We start from the raw sequence: 19958 nt of genomic DNA on the forward strand, positions 1-19958 counted from the left end.
TTATGGTTTTTGAAGAATTGGTCCATTTCTTCTAAGTTGTTGAGTTTATCAGCATAAAGTTGTACATAGTATTACTTTGTTATCCTTTTTTTTTTTTTTTTTTGTGGTACACGGGCTTCTCACTGTTGTGGCCTCTCCCGTTGCGAAGCACAGGCTCTGGACACGCAGGCTCAGCGGCCATGGCTCACGGGCCTAGCCACTCCGCGGCATGTGGGATCTTCCTGGACCGGGGCACGGACCCGTGTCCCCTGCCTTGGCAGGTGGACTCTCAACCACTGCCCACCAGGGAAGCCCCACTTTGTTATCCTTTTAATGGCTGCAGGATCTGTTGTGATATACCGTTTTATTCTGGATATTGTTGATTTGTGTCTTGTCTTTTTGCCTTTGTTAATTTTGTTACAGGATTATCATTTTTATTCACTGTTTTAAAAGAACTAGCTTCTTGTTTCAGTAAGTTTTTGTGTTTTCCTGTTTTTAGTTTCATTGATTTCTGCTCTTATTTTCTCCATTCTTGTCCTTGGTTTGGGTTTATTTTGCTCCTTTTTTTAGTTTTTGAGGTAGAAACTTTATTTTATACTTTAGTTTATAATCCAGTACTATTTTATTAAATTTGTTACTCAAACTGTTCCAGCTTTGGCCATTAGAAAGCTCTTTCACTGGCTCCTATGCCCCTTTGATGGACCCCATTTTTGTTGTTATTGCTGTTGTTTTTAACATTTCCTTACCTTCTGGAACTACAGGATGCTCCAGGCCCAACTTACCCTAGAATCAGCCATTTCTCCAAGGAGCCAGTGGTTCCTTTTACTGGAGAATGGTATTAGGAACCAAGATCTGGGTGCTAGGTGTGCTGTTTCTCCTGGGACGTTAATGCTTCAAGACTGTCTCAACTGACAGAGCAAGGAAATATATGTGTGTATGGTAACTGGTATATATACACATATCTATAAATATTTTTCTGTGTAACTGTATCTGTATTAAGTTAAACATGAATTCATATTGATGTTTCCAACTGTAATTTATTACCACATGGGTTATTCTTGCTTCTTTGCCTTGCTTATCTGTAAACATCCACTCTGTGTGTAAGAAACTTGGCACTTACCATTCACCATCTACCTACTTAACTTTTTATTCCTATATACATGTATAACAGTATCAGAATTGTTGACTTAAACCCATGGAAAACAATTTTATCTACTGGAGTACAGTGCTTATGTAGAATTTCTTTATTGTACTTAATTTACAATATTGTGTTAGTTTCAGGTGTACAACAAAAGTGATTTGGTTATATATATATATGTGTGTGTATACATACATATACTTTTTTCTTGATTCTTTTCCATTATAGGTTATTATAAGATACTGAATATAGTCCCTGTGCTACACAATAAATCCTTGTTGTTTATTTTATATATGACAATGTGTATCTGTTAATCCCGTACTCCTAATTTATCCTTCTCCCTCCTTCCTCTTCGGTAACCATAAGTTTGTTTTGTGTCTGTGAGTCTGTTTGTGTTTTGTTTTATTTTTCAGATTTCACATATAAGTGATATCATATAATATTTGTCTTTGTCTGTATGACTTACTTCACTTAGTATGACAATGTTATGTACAATTTCTTTAGCTTTTAGTTTTACAGACTCCATTTCTAACCTTACTTAGGTCAGCATTTTTCCTCACCCCCGTAAGTGAGGTTGTTTGTATGTATCATATCATATATCATATCATATATCATATCACATCATATATCATAGAATGTGGTATATGTGATACTGTGTGACTTCCAAGGTTAGGACATAAAGGGCTTCTGCTTGGCTCCCTCCCTTTCTCCTTATTTCCCTCTTAGGATACACTCTACCTTATAACCCAGACATCATGCTGTGAGGAAGCCCAAACTAGCCTACTTGCAGACATACATAGACAGCGATATTTCTTCGGCCTCCTGCCAGCCTCAGATGTTAGACATGTGAGTAAGCAAGCTTTCAAATCGTTCCAGGCCCCAGACTTCATGGAGTAGAGACAAGTCATCCCTGCTTGTGCCCTGCCAAATTCTGGCCCCACAGAATAAGTGAACATAATATATGGTTGTTTTATGCAGCCAAGGCATGGAGTTACTTATTATGCAGACAGAGTAACTAGAACAACTCCCTAATTCCCAACTGACGTACTGTTGTCATATATTTTATTCCTGTTATCCTCTATTTTAATTCTGCTATGTATTTTGATATCTTTTATCTCTATAAGACTTTATTTTTGTTTTAATCAGTCAGTGTTTTTATTTACACATACATCACTGTTTGTGCTCTTTATTCCTTTTTAAAAATGATTTTAAAAAATTACGGTAAAATAATATAACAAAATTTTAAACATTTTTAAGTGTACAGTTCTTTGGCATTAAGGACAGTCAGGTTGTCCAACTGTCACCACCATCCATCCACAGAACTTATTCATCTTGCAAAACTGAACCCATTAAACAATCTCCCCCTACCCCCCAGCCTCTGGTAACCACACTTCTACATTCTGTTTCTGAATTTGACTACTCTAAATACCTCATATGAGTGGAATTGTTCAGCTTTTGTCCTTTTGCAACTGGCTTATTTCACTTAGCATAATGTCCTCAAGTGTCAGCCAGGTTGTAGCGTGTGTCAGGATTTCCTTTATAAAGCTGAATAATATTTCACTGTATGTATACCATATTTTGTTTTGTCCATTTATCCATTGATGGACATTTAGGTGGTTTCCACCTTTTGTCTTTTGTGAATAATGTTGCTGTGAGCACAGATGTACAAGTACCTCTTGCAGCCCCTGCTTTCAGTCTTTTTGGATATATAGGCAAAAAAGGAATTATTAGATCATATGGTAATTGCATTTTTAATTTCTTGAGGAGCGACCAAGCTATCTTCCATAGTGGCTGCATCATTTTACATTCCCACCAGCTGTGCGCAAGGGTTCCAGTTTTTCTATATACTCACCAACACTTGTTAACTTGTTATTTTCTCCTTCCCTCCCTCCCTCCCTCCCTTCCCATCCTAATGGGTGTGAAGTAGTATCTCATTGTGGATTTGTTCATCATTATCGTCATTAGGGAATTTTAAATTAAAACAGCAGTTAGATACCACTACACAGCTATAATGGCTAAGATCCAAAAGCTGGGTCTCTTTTGTAACTTCTGTTTCTTTGAGAGTTTCTGTCTTTTCATTTGTTTCAAGAGAATTTATAATTGAACATTAAGACATTTTTATGGTGGTTGGTTTAAATAAATTCTTGTTAAATAATTCCAGCATCTGATTCATATTGTCCATTTGCATCCATTGATCGTATTTTCTTCTTCAGATAGTGTTTTTTCTTTTTTTAAAATTTTTATTATGATGAATCATTTTGATTGTATCCTCAACATTTTGGTTATTATGTTAAGGGACTCTTCATTGTATTTCAGTCTTGTTATAGTTGCCCTGTTTTGGTTTAATGTGAAGGCTCTTGCCTATTTTTGTGGAGTTTATTTCCAATGACATTTAAGTGTTTAGAGTTCTAGCAGTGGTATTTTGGTTTGTTTCATTTTCTGATGCTACAGGGGATTCACCATATTATCCGTTGTTGCTTAAGGCTTGAGGTTCCTAGCAAATATACCTTCTTCCAGCTTTCAGAGTTCTGTTATTATTGTTTGTTTAAGTTGTACTTAAAGGGAGAAGCAGGAGAAAGTGAGTCTATGTAATTTTGTTCCAGAACCAAAAGCCATTTTGGCTTATTTTAAATTTTTAATCTTTTCTTTTTGAGAGTATGAATCAGTATGAGTACTACCCAGCCATTCTACTTTTTCTTTGATATTTGAAGGTTAAGTGTTAAGAGAATATATATTTCTCTTTATATAGCTATAAAGATATATGTGTATAATATATATTCTCTTTGTATAGATATAAAGATGTATGTGTATATAAATATTCTCCCTATATATACATATATTTTATATAACTATATATGTATCTGTTCTATATGTATATTTGTATGTATATGTATGATCATCTAGCTGCCCTAGTTTACCCATATCTTAACCTAAAAATTGAATCTCATAATTTCTTTAGGATTACCTGTTACTTATTTTAGCTATGTAAAGATTTATTTAAATCTTTAAAAGAATTTTTATTTTATTGTGGTAAGAACATTTTATTTTATTTATTTTTTAAAATTTTATTTATTTTTGGCTGCATTGGGTCTTTGTTGCTGCGCACGGGCTTTCTCTAGTTGCAGCAGGCGGGGGCTACTCTTCATTGCAGTGTGCTCATTGCGGTGGCTTCTTTTGTTGCAGAGCATGGGCTCTAGGCATGTGGGCTTCAGTAGTTGCAGCACGTTGGTTCAGTAGTTGTGGTGCATGGGCCCTAGAGCACACGGGCTTCAGTAGTTGCAGCACGCAGGGTCAGGAGTTGTGGCACATGGCCTCAATAGTGGCTCGTGGGCTCTAGAGTGCAGGCTCAGTAGTTGTGGCACATGGGCTTAGTTGCTCTGCGGCATGTGGGATCTTCCTAGACCAGGGCTCGAACCTGTGTCCCCTGCATTGGCAGGTGGACTCTTAATCACTGCACCACCTGGGAAGTCCCAGTAAGAACATTTTTACATGAGATCTTCCCTCTCAACAGATTTTTAAGTGTACAATAGAGTATTGTTATGTATAGGCACAATGTTGTACTCTAGATCTCTAAAACTTATTTATCTTGAATAACTGAAACTTTACACCTGTTATTTAACAAGTCCGAATTTCTCCCTTCTCCCAGTCACTGGCAACCATTATTCAAATCTCTCCTTCTCTGAGATTGACTATATTCAAATCTTGAATAAATTTACTATATCAATAATATTAACTGTGAATTTTCTCTGTTTGAGGATTTTATTCATTTTAGAACTGTGGAGCATGAACCAAATACACCTTTCAGTTTATTAATTTCATAAATTAGAACTCTTAAAGTACTTGTGTATTTTAATCCTAGATCTTTGATTATAAACTTAATGACCTGTGAGTCTTCTGGAAACTTTCTAATGAAATTGTTGCCATATTTTAAAAAGCACATTTTGTTCTAGTATTATTATTTAAAGAGTTTTTAATATCTTCATGTAATTTGCTTCTAGTTCAGGCCCATGAGGTTCATCAGGAAATTTTGGCAACTGATGTTCATTCTAACAATACATCTGACTCGAGAAAAATGTCAAGTAAAAAACTAAAAGATCATCACAGTGAAGCTGATGAGGAATTTTACTTATCTATTGGCTTACCTTCTGATCTTCTGGATGCAAAAGCATCTTCATTGCAAAAGACTATTCCATCTGTTGCCCAAAAGAGAGAGACCTATACTTCTGAAAATTCAGTAAATATGCTGCCTTCAAGTACAGAGATTTCTCATAAAACCAAAAAAAGGTGAATTTTTGTTTATTTAAAAGATATTAATCTTACTATAACTATTTTATCTTATGTTAAAAAGTGAGTAATTTAGTCTTTTAGGTATTTTATAGTAAGTATTGAGGAATATTAACATGTTTTGAGAAGAACATAATATACATTCAGTATATATTCAGTTTATATTTAATATGGAAGGCCTTAAAGTGTTCTTCAGAGACGTTTGGGGATAAACTTTTCTATGGTCTATGGAAAAGCATGTTTTTTTCTTTTTTCTTTAAGATTTTTATTTTAAAATACTGTAGACATACAGAAGATAACAATAGGCACTCACATATTCAGATTTGACATATGTGAATATTTTGTTATATTCAGATCTTTTTCTTTTTTAAAAAAAGTTTTTTATTGAAGTATAGTTGAATTACAATGTTGCGTTAATTACTGCTGTACAGCATAGCGACTCAGTTATACATATATATATACGTTCTTTTTCATATTCTTTTCCTTTATGGTTTATCACAGGATGTTTTTTTTTCCTTATAATAAGTTTTCTATAACTTCCTAAGAGAAACAATTTGTATTTTCTCTATGTTATTTTTAATTATAAGGGTAGGTATATATCAGGTCATCTCAGGGTAGCAAAGAGTAAGTTTTGTTGAGGATGAGTTGTGGCAAACCCACATCCATTTCTTGGGGCTTTCCCTTTGGCCTTGAAGAAGCAAAATAGATTGTTCAAGGTCCTTTGGTATTGGGAACCTCTGCCATGAGTGTAATATCTTTCTAGGGTCTTGTATGATTCTTGGAGCTGAGGAGTTAAGTACATTCTAAGATTTTGCTATTCACAGTGTGATCTGCAGCTCAGGATCGAGAGCAGTGGCATTATCTGGAAGCCTGTTAGAAATATAGAATCTCAAACCCTATGCTAGACCTACTGAATCAGAATCTACATTTTAATAAGATTCTCCAGATGATTCAAATTCATATTAAATGTTTGAGAACTAGTGTTCTAAGCTACACATTTCTTTGTTATATGATTTAGCCATTCTTTTTCTCTCTTATTTTTTTCTATCAACAAATACAAAATTTAATTTTTCTGAGCAGTTTGCCTTGTGTATGTTGTGTAAGAGAAACACATCAGCATTTATAATTTTTAAATAAAGGCCCACTGGAAAATTTTGTAAGCAGTTGTATTGTTACTGTAAGGGAGTTCAGGAATACTTATAACTCAACAAATGGTGGGAACATTCATCATGTCTTCCTTTTAACCTTTTAGGTTAAACTTTGAAGATAAAGATGATTTGAAGAAAGTAGAAGTAACGAATAAAGTATCAGAAATAGAGGATAAAGTTTCAGAAGGACCACAAGAGAGGAAACAGTTAGGAACATCTCAAAAAAGAATACAAGATTCAGAATGTGAAGATCAACCACAAGCTAGAAAGAGTTTTTCAACATTGTTTTTAGAAACTGTAAAAAGAAAAGGTGAATCCAGGTGAGTTATTAAGAAATGGTCCACATTTTTCTTTCACATTCTTTGAACAGTATCTAAGGATTCTTAGTGATATTTAACTAGAAGTTAATCTTAATTGACACAATTTTTAATTGAAATTATGTCTAACCCATAAGGAGAGAGTAGTTTCTTACCAGTAAATTAATCCCAAAGCCATCATTTAAGGGATATTAAATTAGATGTGAAAGAAAAGTTTATTCAGCTTTCATTGCTTCTGTTCATCAGCACTTTCTAGTACGTATGAGATCAAAGAATAAAGACAGTATTTAGAAATAAAATTATGTCATGGTGCCTGTATTTCACTGTTAAGTGTTTTAAATATTTTTTCTATTTCTTTTGATTGTGTTAGTAAAAGGATAGTCCTAAAATAAGTTTTAATCTGTTTTTGCCTACTTAAAAACCTTCAGTGGTTCTACAATATCCATACAGTGATTCTTAACTGGCTGCACATTAGAGTTCACTAGAATTAATAGCAGCTAGGGTTGAGAAGCACTGGTCTATAGAATAACTTGAGATTTGTCAGCTAGTATTTAAGGCCTTCACTGTCACTAGTGAACTGTTTCTACCAACTTGTCATACATATTTGCAGTTGTCCTGGCTTTGGCGTACCTTTTCCCCTTGTCGTATGCCAATTTATATTTTATTCTAAGGTCCATGGTTGTAGGCTTCTGATTTTTTCCAAGTCCCACTCCAGTGTTTTTTAAAATAGTTCCTTGCCTTGTATTATAGTTTAGCTATTTTATATATCTTTCTTAGTAGGTTAAGACATAAGCCCTTCTTTCCAGGAGTTTAGTTTCTTTTGTATTTTCTGTGAGATCTATCAGAATGCTAGTGAATATATTAGGAAGGTTTTATAAAAAACATATTGAGTGAATGAAATTCCTCTTTGGTTCAGTCTGTGTTCCATAGTTGACTTCTCCCTCCCCCCACCCCTCCAGTCTTCCTCCCTCTCCCCTCGCCTTTCTGTGTGTGTGTGTGTATATATACAGTATATATATATACATATATATATATATATATATATATATATATATATGGCATCTTTTATCCCTTGTATGGATGCTGTCCCCATAATCTGATAGAAATATGTTACACTTAGGGGCTAATTATATCTATGTCCAAAAAAGTAATTAAGTATTTTTTAATGTGCTGTGTTTTTTTTTGAAAAACTAGTGAGTAAAGTGTATGTTTAATTGCTGTAGCCAGATGTAACTACTCACTATTACTTGTGCTTTCCTGCTCCGTTTCTGTGCTTATGCTCTTCCTTATGATTGTCTTTCTTGTATTTCCTCATGACCAAATCATATCCATTCTTCAAGATCCAACTCAAATGCCACAGAGTCTTTCTTGATTTTTTCCACCTAGCCCAGAAATTTACATTTCACAGTGCTGGAGGGTGGGAAGTCCAAGATCAAGGCTCAGGTAGATTCACTGTCTGGTGAGGCTTGCTTCCTGGTTCATGGATGTCTATCTTATTGCTATAACCTCAAATGGTAGAAGGTAGTGAGGGGGCTTTCTGGGGTCTCTTTTATAAAGATACTAATTCATTCATGAGCCATTCCACCCTAATGACCTAATCACTTCCTAAAGTCCCCACCCTCAAATACCATCACGTTGGGGATTAGGTTTCAATTTATGAATTTTTGAAGGATATAAACATTTGATCTATAGTAAGTGTCAAAGTTGTTTCCTAAGGATACCTTTGGTTTGAATAACCTTGAAGTTATGGAAGTCTCTTTAATAGAGGAGTGGATTTAGAGAGTTCTTGTTGGCTGGTTTCGGAAGGCTTTATTTTTAAATACTTAGAATTACTTCTTTAATATATAGAATTAATAGATATTACAGATAACATACAATAAAGCAAATTAAACATTTATATCAGATTGGCTTTTTCTTTAAGTGCTGAAAAATAATATTTCTGTTTAAACATGGTCTTCTATTTATATATTATGTGGTCTATTTATATTGACTTTGCTTTTTTATTAGATTTTCTAGAGTTTTCTAATTATATAAACTTGTAAGTCTACCTATTAGAAGACAGTATATTTCTTAGCATATATGTGTATAAATTTTTTACATTATAAGGTTTTATCGGGTTTGAGATTAGAGAAGTAGAGAAGGCATTTTCATTTTATAATCTTTTTTTATATCTTAAAAATGAGAAAAAAACTAGACATGATAATCCAGTTCTTCCATTCTTCCTTTTCTTCTACTGTGTATAAAAATAGTTAAGCATCCTTACTCAGGTGAAAAAGGCAGAAACAGGAGTGTATATGCTGGCTTTGGAATTTGGATGTTTACCCTAGGTGTTTATTTTTGCATATTCACTCCAATATGTGGTTTGCTCAAAGCTGTTGTCATAAAAAGGAAGGAAATGCAAAATGACTCCATCAGATTACCATCTTTTGAATAATTCCATCCTTCTTTAGAAAATTTTTCCAACTAATTGGAAGAGATGCTGTGTAATCCCAGTGTGCTTACCTTTCTAGATACACTTCATTTATTTCTATACTCTGCTTACAGTATTAAAACACGTATGAAAATGTATGAATTATCCAACTTGGAGTGAATTTTTACATAATATAATTTAGTCTGTAATTTTGTAGTGTTTTCTTAGACTATTAGACTAGAAGGTATCTCAGAAATAATCTTGTTAAGGGATGTTAAGGGATTCAGGCCCCAAGAAACATCTATATAAACAAAATGTAATATAACATTATATATAATAATGGCATGCATTTTTGTACTGTAAGTCAGTGTATCTGGGCTATATTTATACATCTCTGGGTTTTATCTGTTTAATCTATGTAATGAATAGGGGAATGTCAAATTAGTTGATGCAGTAGAGATTCCTTCCAGCTCTAAATTTCTATGATCCCATTAGTGTAATAAATGAGTATGCTCAGATATTATAGAAATGTAAAAGGGGGGAAGGGTTTTTTAAAAAAATATTTATTTACTTATATTTGGCTGCGTTGGGTCTTAGTTGCGGCACACGGGATCTTTCGTTGTGGTGCACGGGCTCCTCATTGTGGTGCATGGGCTTCTCTCTAGTTGTGGCGTGCGGGCTCAGTAGTTGCAGCACATGGGCTCAGTAGTTGTGGCCTGCAGGCTTAGTTGCCCCATGGCATGTGAGATGTTAGTTTCCTCACCAGGGATCGAACCCACATCCCCTGTGTTGAAAGGCGGATCCTTAACCACTGGACCACCAGGGAAGTCCCAGGAAGGATTTTAATGGGGAAGGAAAAATTGAGGGGACATGTGAACTGCTCTTTAAAGCAAAGGTAAAAGCTTTACTTTTTGAGCTATTATTTATTGTAACATTCTGTTTTAGTTCTGTTGTTAGGCATATAGCAACTGCTCCACCTCATTTATCTCCTGCAAATAATATGAAGTTATTAGAAGATGAATTTATAATTGATGAATCAGATAAAAGTTTTGCCAATCAACCATGGATTACTATACCAAGAAAGACTGGGCCTCTGAAACAATGCACAGTATCTCCTGCTGAGAGCACTGTACTCCTTCAAAGGAAGAAGTCAAGAGAAAAACATGACAGTGTATCATCTACAAGTTTGAAAAGTGGCAAACATCCTGGTAAAGCTCACCCAGTAGAGAAATCTCAGTCCTCTGAACAAAAAATACTGGGTGGGAGTTGTGCTTTGACAGATGAAATGGAAAATAATTGTAAATCTTCAAAATATGAAATGTATTCTGAGAATGCAAAAAAATCATCTGGAAACAAAAGGACTATAAAACAAAAACGGGGAACAAAATTTAAGGCCAGTGTAGTTGAAGAACAAGTTGACATGGAACAATCTAAAGGTAAAAATATAAATATATCACATATTGCCCAAGACAGGTTCCAAAGAAATTCAGACCGAAATATGGACGAGGGTGAAGAGATAAGTGTTCACACTTCCAAAAAACAGTTGCTACCTCTGGGTAAGTATTTATATTTATATGTATAAATACTTATAACATGAGTATTTATATGTAATGTAAAGTGGTAGAATATTATTCTACCACTTTGTGTTTTTGTGATACTCCTTTTTAGCTTTGGGAAGTAGGCAAAGTAAACTTAAATCTATACAGAGCCTCAAAACCCTACAAACTCTTTTCTAGAATCTCTTTATTTTACATATAATTCAACTCCAGGTCAACTCCAGGTCACTTGACTTTTGTGTAGCTTCTAAAATGGCAGCATATATAAAGGGAAAAGTAAAAGGTAAAGGCTTAGTAAACCAGGTAGTTACCAGAACACAAATAAGACAGCATCATATATTCTTGAGGCTTATTAAAATATAAATTGGGAAAAAATTAAGCTAGTGGGGCTAGTTCTTGTAGATAAAAATTAATACTCTTCTATTCCATTATTTACTCATTATTTATTTATTATCCAAACTGGGACATTTGAGAATGGGAGAGGATGTCAGGACAGTAAGCATAAACTGGGATTGTCCTGTCAAACCTGAAATATGGCCACTCTCCTTATCATCACTGTATAGTGATTGAGATTTGTAATGGTGACACTATCATGAAGAAAAGATCAATTTGTGCTTTTTGTATCACTTTTTTTAATTGAAGTATAGTTGTGTTTCAGAGGTACAGCAAAGTGAATCAGTTATACATGCACACACACACACACACACACACACACACACATATATTCTTTTTCATGTTCTTTTCCCTTATAGGTTATTACAAAATACTGAGTATAGTTCCCTGTGCTATATAATAGGTACTTGTTGGTTATCTAGTTCATATATAGTAGTGTGTATATGTTAATTCCAAACTCCTAATTTATCTGCCCTTCCCCCCACCTTTCCCCTTTGGTAACCATAAGTTTGTTTTGTATGTCTGTGAGTCTATTTCTGTTTTGAAAATAAGTTCATTTGTATCTTTTTTTTTTTTTTTTTGGTAGATCCACATATAAGGGACGTTTTATGATATTTGTCTTTGTCTGGCTTACTTCGCTTAGTATAATATTCTCTAGGTCCATCCATGTTGCTGCAAATGGCATTGTTTCATTCTTTTTTATGGCTGAGTAATATTCCATAGTGTGTGTGTGTGTGTGTGTGTGTGTGTGTGTGTGTATATACACACACACACATTATACATCACACCTTCTTTATCCATTCATCTGTGGATGGACATTTAGGTTGCTTCCATGTCTTGGCTATAGTAAATAGTGCTGCAGTGAACATTGGGGTGCATGTATCTTTTCCAATTACAGTTTTCTCTGGATATATGCCCAAGAGTGGGATTGCAGATCATATGGTAACGCTATCTTTAGTTTTTTTTTAGCATCTTTATCAGAGTATAATTGCTCTCTTTAGTTTTTTAAGGAACTTCCATACTGTACTCCACAGTGGCTGAACCAATTTACATTCTCACCAACAGGGTAGGAGGGTTCCTTTTCCTCCACACCCTCTCCAGCATTTGCTATTTGTAGACTTTTTGATGATGGCCATTCAGACTGGTGTGAGGTGATACCTCATTGTAGTTTTGATTTGCATTTCTCTAATAATTAACAGTGTTGAACATCTTTTCATGTGCCTCTTGGCCATCTGTATATCTTCCTTGGAGAAACGTCTGTTTAGATCTTCTGCCCATTTTTTGATTGAAGTTGTTTGTTTTTTTGATACTGAGCTTCATGAAGTGTTTGTATATTTTGGAGATTAATCTCCTGTTGGGTGCTTCGTTTCCAACCGAATATTTCCAATGGGGAAATATTTTCTCCCATTCTTTGGGTTGTCTTTTTGTTTTGTTTATGGTTTCCTTTACTGTGCAAAAGATTTTAAGTTTAATTAGGTCCTATTTGTTTATTTTTGTTTTTATTTTCATTACTCTAGGAGGTGGATCCAGAAAGATATTGCTGTGATTTATGTCAAAGAGTGTCCTGCCTATGTTTTCCTCTAGGAGTTTCATAGTATCCAGTCTTACATTTAGGTCTGTAATCCATTTGAGTTTATTTTTGTGTATAGTGTTAAAAGAATGAAATTAGAACATTCTCTATCTGTGGCTGACAAGTTTTCCCAGCACCACTTATTGAAGAGATTGTCTTTTCTCTATTGTATATCCTTGCCTCCTTTGTAAAATTAATTGACCATAGGTGCGTGGGTTTATTTCTGGGATTTTTGTCTTGTTCCATTGGTCTGTATGTCTGTTTTTGTTCCAGTACCATACTGTTTTGATTACTATAGCTTTGTAGTATAGTCTGAAGTCAAGGAGCCTGATTCCTCCAGCTCTGTTTTTCTTTCTCAAGGTTGCTTTGGCTATTCGGGGTCTTCTGTGTTTCCATACAAATTGTAAAATTTTTTATTCTGGTTCTGTGAAAAATGCCATTGGTAATTTGATAGGGATTGCATTGACTCTGTAGATTGCCTTGGGTAGGATAGTCATTTTGACAATACTGATTCTTGCAATCCAAGAACATGTTATATCTTTCCATCTGTTTGTGTCATCTTCGATTTCTTTCGTCAGCATCTTACAGTTTTTGGAGTACAGGTCTTCTGCCTCCTTAGGTGGTTTATTCCTAGGTATTTTATTCTTTTTGATGCAATGGTAAATGGGATAGTTTCCTTAATTTCTCTTTCTGATCTTTTGTTGTTAATGTATAGAAATGCAACAGATTTGTGTTTTAATTTTGTATTCTGCAACTTTACTGAATTCATTGATTGGCTCTAGTAGTTTTCTGGTAGCATCTTTAGGATTTTCTATATATAGTATCATGTCATCTGCAGACAGTGACAGTTTTCTTTCTTTCTTTCTAATTTGGATTCCTTTTATTTCTTTTTGTTTCCTGATTGCTGTGGCTAAGACTTCCAAAGCTATGTTGAATAAAAGTGGTGAGAATTGGCATCCTTGTCTCGTTCCTGATTTTAGAGGAAGTGCTTTCAGCTTTTCACTGTTGAGTATGGTGTTGGCTGTGGGTTTGTCATATATGGCTTTTGTTATGTTGAGGAATGTTCCCTCTGTGCCCACTTTTTGGAGAGTTTTTATCATAAATGTGTGTTGAAATATATCACTTTTTAAGTAATAGAAAAGGTATTTTTTACAGAAAGAATTTTCTCCAGAATAGTTAATGGAATAGAAAACACCAAATGTAATTGCACTTCATGTGTGCATAATATAATTTAATCCTTCTCAACAATCCTATATGGTAGGAGATAACACTCAAAAGAAGTTAAATATTGGTCCAGGATCTGTCCCAACATAGAGCCCATATTTTCTCAGCTGTATCAAGAAGTTTTGAAATAAGTGAAAACGTTTTTGATGTTCAGATGGAAAAACTGTTACTTAATGGGGAAATTTTCTTGACCAAAAATATTTTTGCGCCTGCAGGTTCTAAATATACTATACTCTATTGTGGATATAGAGGGAAGAGAGAGTATATTAAAGCACAATATTTAAGCTAGTTTTTAATTTAAAAAATTCCACTTTAATATAGTTACCACTCAGTTATTTTAGCTTTCTTTTTGTATAGTCTATAACATAGACTTTATATCACCTGAAATAATAGTTGTCAGACTTCAATTTTGCCTGTATGTGCCTTTGCATATTTGAAAAATTCTGCTTAGAATAGAAGGAAAAGTGACCTATTTTGTGGCCCTCTTATAAATGTCAGACATGTACCACATCTTTTTTATTGGAATTATTCTTTATTTTTTTGCTTATTTCAGTTTCTTGTTAGCAGTTGTTCATTTTAAGGAAATACAACATGGAGAATCTGACTAAACTGAAGGTGATAGTTAACATTACAAGAAAGCATTTTTCTTACTAGTTCTTTAAGTACAATATGAATTCACAAAATTTGAAGGTACAAAATTTTGATTTATCTATAATTTCTTAGGAAAAAACATTACATCAAGAAAGTGTACTTGCAAGATACTCTCTGAAACTATTGTTAAAGACTTATTGAGTACTTGCTATATATTGTACACTAATTTTCATGTATATTAAATTTTTCTTATCTAGGTTCATTAGTGAATATAGCATTCTGTATTAATTTTCTTTTGCTCTCATAACAACTTACTACATACTTAGTGGCTTAAAACAGCACACATTTATTATCTTACCGTTCTGTGAGTCAGGAGTCTGAAATGGAATTTACTGGGGCAAAATCCAGGTGTTGACAAGGTTTTTTGTTCCTTTTTGGTGGTTCTAGGAGAGGATCTATTTCCTTGCTTTTTCTATCTTCTTGAAATCACCTATGTTCCTTAAATCATGGCTCCCCTTTTACATCCTCAAAACCCGCAATGCCAGCCTTTTTATTGTTTCAAATTTCTCTTGCCTCTCTTCCATCATCCCATCTCTCTCCCTCTTACCACAGCTTTTAGGGATACATGTCATTAGATTGGGCCAACCTGGATAATCCAGGATAATCTCACTATTTTAAGGTTTATAACCTTAATCATATCTCTGAAGTCTCTTGCCACGTAAGATAATGTTTTCACAGATTTTGTGATTAGGGTGGGTGCATCTTTAGGAGGCTGTTATTCTGCCAACCACATCAGTTTTCAAAGACTAAAAATATTGAGATAATTTAATTCCAAAGATATTTTACTCTGAGGATAATTTTCCTTTAGTTCACAAGCACTTGACATACTCTTGTAATGCCTAAACTGATGACCTGGATTGAGCAAATTAACTTTTCTACTTTTGTTGTCTCACAGGCTTCTCAAGCTGAACATGCTGGAAACTAAATTCCTCCAAACTTCTTCCTCCTCTCGTTTTCAGTATCTTCATAAATGGAGCCATAATAAATCTGTTAGCTCAAGAAAGAAATCTGATTCATCTTTAGCTCCTGTTTTCTTTACCTAGCAAACCATATAAGTCAGTAAGTCTTTTGACTTCTTCCTAAGTAGCTTTCAAATCTGTTATTTCTCTCCATTCCTCCTGCTACTCCCTTTAGCGAAACTAGAGTAATTTATTTCTTAGAGTATTGTAGCAGTTTATGCACATACCCTCTCACTTTTCTCTTCCTCTTCAGATTCATCTCCTGGGTTGCTTTATAATGAAATTTTTCCAGTTTCATGAACAGACCACTTTCACAAGTGGGCCTTTAAATATGCCCTTCCTTTTTTTTTTTTTAATTAATTAATTTATTTATTTTTGGCTGCACTGGGTCTTTGTTGCTGCGCACGCGCTTTCCCTAGTTGCGGCGAACGGGGGCTACTCTTTGTTGCGGTGCATGGGTTTCTCACTGCCGTGGCTTCTTGTTGCGGAGCACGGGCTCTAGGTGCATGGGCTTCAGTAGTTGTGGCTCGCGGGGTCTAGAGCGCAGGCTCAGTAGTGCTGGTGCACGGGCTTTGTTGCTCCGTGGCATGTGGGATCTTCCCAGACCAGGGCTCGAACCCGTGTCCCTTGCATTGGCAGGCGGATTCTTAACCACTGCGCCACCAGGGAAGCCCTCTTCCTTTTACTTAGAAAATTTTTCCTAAATATACTCTGGGTTCCTTACCAAACTTTGTACTCAATTTAAATATCACTTTACTTGATAATTATCCCTCAACCTGGTATGTTCCTATATTTGCTCTAATAGCACTCTTCATTTTCAGACATATAATTACTTGCTGAATTTGTCTTGTACTCTAGAGTCTGGACTGAGAGTTCCATGAGAACAGGGACTATATCTGTCCTATTCCTAAAATAGCCCCTGTATATTAGCCTTAGCATTTCTGTGGGTCACTGGAATATATTATCAACAGTGACAGAAGTATTACTCTATTTTGAATGAATATTTTTGCGGTGTTTATTTAAAAATGCCCACCTTCAGAATCCTATTCCTGTACATATAAATATACAAAATTTTCTACAGTAGTCACCTCTTTTCTGGTTGTTTCCCTGCTTATGACATATGTCTCCTCAGTTCTAAGTCACCTCTCTTCACATTACCAGCTGTTTCATATATCAGCTTTATTTTCTGTATATGTTCCTTTTTTATTAGTTTTCTAAATTTGTTGTCATTCAGTTTTTAACCTTTCCTGATCTGGAACTGGATTCTGAAATGATGTTCTTAATTGGTTTGTTTTTTACTTTGTAAGATTTTTTTTTCCCTATATTACTGTCTGAATAAATCTTTGATGATAACATTTTCCCCCTCACATTCTTTTGCTTTAAATCATTATTCACATTAGTGTTTGAGTCAATTCATGAACATGGACAATAATCTCTGTCATCATAAGCACCTCTCACTTGTTAGAGCAGTTCCTGAGGATATTTTTGAGAAGCGTAAGGGAGGAACAAGAAGGGAAGAAATAGAAGAAAAGAAGTTGGAGAAGAGAGATGAGATTGGAGAGGGGCTGGAAAATGATGCTCATCAGTGAGGATTTTTGCTGTTGTACAAATAATTCCTTAAACTACTAATCACTGTCAACCATGTTGAAAGTTCTCATTCTTGCTTTAGTGTTTTGTAAATTGACTCTTTATTATTTTCTGTATCTACTCCCTAAAAGATCTTATTTACTGACAAGGTTTACTTTGTGGTAACTCTTCTAATGTCTTCCATTATCATCACTTCGAAAGTATTGGTTGATACTATTAAGCATAATATTGGTAAAATAGATTATTTTCTTTTTTTAATTAAAATTTCTGTGCCTGGTTCAGTATAATTAAGGTGAATATACCTTATAAGCATGAATCAGTTCTCTTTTATCAGTATTTTATCCCAAATTTAAAGTACTGCCAAATCCTGTAACTTATTCTTAAAGTAGAATCAGAGAGTGATACTGCTCTCCTTAGAGATTCAAATTCATGACAGAATTTGGCTCATTTTATCCTTTATCCCTCTACTCCCCAGTCAAATTTAACTGGGAGAATGACTAAAGCACCTAGAACAGTGCTTTTCATATTTGCATGTGCATTTGAATTCACTGAGGGTCTTGTTAAAATACTGATTAATAAACTGATTTAGTAGGTCTGGGGTGGGACCCAAGATTCTGTATTTGTAAACAGTCTATTCCAGGTGATGCTGGTATAGCTGGTTTGTGAACCACATTTTTTTTGTGTGAACCACATTTTGAGTATCAAAATTTAGATAGTATCTAAAATAGCTCATGCTGGGTAGCAGTTTGGCCAGTATCACTGCCTAGTGAAATATAGGCTTCAACCTGAATTCATTATTTTGATGCGTATTTATTGAGAGCCTGTGTACCAAACATAATGTTATATGTTATAGGTAATAAAGATGACTAAGATGTAGTTTTCATTCTAGCCTAATTAAGCACCAGCTAACTTCTGGTACTGTAATATTCTGGTTCTCCATGTTCTGTGTTTGATTTCCTTCTGTATCTTTTTATTGATTACTTTTTCTCATTTCATCTATAAATTTTGATGACGGTCTCTATATTTCCCAAGTTCAATAGTTTTCCTTCTGTTCTTCCTTTACATTCATACCTTGAGAACATTTTTTCTTTGCGTTAGATATCAACTCTGTCTGAATTAGTTCCCCAAATTTACCTTCTTAGTGATAGCTCTAGTCTTGTATGTCCAGATTTCAACCCCTATTATGCTGTCCTGTCTTCTTTTTATTCTGTATAATTTAATACTTAATTATGTGGTTATATATGCCTACTCTGTTGGCCTTATATACTATTTTCTGTTTGTTTTTTCCTTCCAGTTTTATTGAGATATCATTGACATACAACACTATATAAGTTTAAAGTATACAGCATAATGATTTCACTTACATACATCATGAAATGATTACCACAGTAAGCTTAGTGAACATCTGTCATTTCATACAGATACAGAATTAAGGAAGTGGAAAAAAATTATTTTCCTTGTGATGAGAACTCTTTGGATTTATTCTCTTAACAACTGTAATACATAATGTACAGCAGTATTAATTATATTTATCATGTTGTACATTACATTTCTAGTAATTATTTGTTATAATTGGAAGTTTGTACCTTTTGATTGCCTTCATACAATTCTCCTTCCACCCCCACAACCTCTGATAACCACAGATCTGATGTATTTTTCTATGAGATTATTTGTTTTTGAAGTATAATTGACTACAACACTGTGTTAGTTCTTGTCACACAACATAGTGATTCAGTATTTCTATACATTTCAAGCTGATTGCCATGACACATCTAGTTAAGATCTGTCACCATACAAAGATGTTACATAGTTATTGATTATATTCCAACACCGTATGTTTCATACCCATGACTCATTTATTTGCAGCTGGAACTTTGTACCTCTTAGTTTCCCTCCCCTATTTCTTTTCTTCCATATCCCCTCCACATGTTTGTGTTTTTATACTTGTTTTCTAGTCTCATAGCGCTGTGGTCAGAAATGTTGCTTAATATGATTGCAGTCTTCTTACGTTTACTGAGACTTGTTTTGTGGCCTACCATGTGATCCAACCTGCAGAATGTTCCATGGACACACAAAATTTGGATGGAATGTTCTGTATATATCTTTTAATTCCATCCAATTTAATGTCGTTTAAGGCCAGTGTTTTCTTGTTGATTTTCTGTCTGGATGATCTGTCCATTGATGTAAGTGGGGTTTACAGTTCCCTACTATTATTTTTACTATCAGTTTCTCCCTTTATATCTGTTAGTATTTGCTTTATATATTTAAGTGCTTCAATGTTGGATGCATATATATTTACAATTGTTATATCTTCTCCTTGGATTGATCCCTTAACCATTATATAATGTCCTTCTTTGTTTCTTGTTAGAGTTTTTGTTTTAAAGTCTGTTTTGTCTGAAATAAGTATTGCTACCCCAGCTTCCTTTTGATTTGCATGGAACACCTTTTTCCATTCCCTCACTTTCAGTCTGTGTGTGTCTTTCGATCTGAAGTGAGTCTCTTGTAGGTAGCATCTATATGGGTCTTATTTTTCAGTCACTCTTATTTCTTTTGACTGGAGCATTTAGTCTATTTACACTTAATTATTAATAGTTATTTATTTATTGCCATTTTGTTAATAGTTTTGTAGTTATTTTTTGTTCCTTCTTTTGCTCTCTTCCCTTGTGATTTGATGTCTACCTTTAGTGATATGTTTGGCTTCTTTTTTCCTTTTTGTGTATATGTCTGTTATGGCTTTTTGGC

At 34.4% G+C, this 19958-nt stretch overlaps 1 protein-coding gene across 3 annotated transcripts in view; it reads left to right on the forward strand.

Moving 5' to 3' along the window:
* The window catches only part of CENPC (centromere protein C), a 91201-nt gene that overhangs the window by 26273 nt on the left and 44970 nt on the right, over positions 1-19958 (forward strand). For 2 of the 3 annotated variants that reach the window (XR_003795662.1, XM_029236073.1), the window contains exons 6-8: positions 5116-5401; positions 6654-6869; positions 10222-10832. Coding sequence is in view for 2 of the 3 variants with exons in the window: in XM_029236073.1 (XP_029091906.1) it covers positions 5116-5401; positions 6654-6869; positions 10222-10832 (1113 nt within the window). In the remaining variant the exon portion in view is untranslated. The remainder of the gene's footprint in view (positions 1-5115; positions 5402-6653; positions 6870-10221; positions 10833-19958) is intronic. The other variant, XM_029236074.1, reaches the window with a different exon arrangement.

The sequence above is a fragment of the Monodon monoceros genome, unplaced genomic scaffold, assembly GCF_005190385.1.
Source record: "Monodon monoceros isolate NGI ecotype Baffin Bay Population unplaced genomic scaffold, NGI_Narwhal_1 Super_Scaffold_20, whole genome shotgun sequence".
NCBI lineage: Eukaryota > Metazoa > Chordata > Mammalia > Artiodactyla > Monodontidae > Monodon > Monodon monoceros.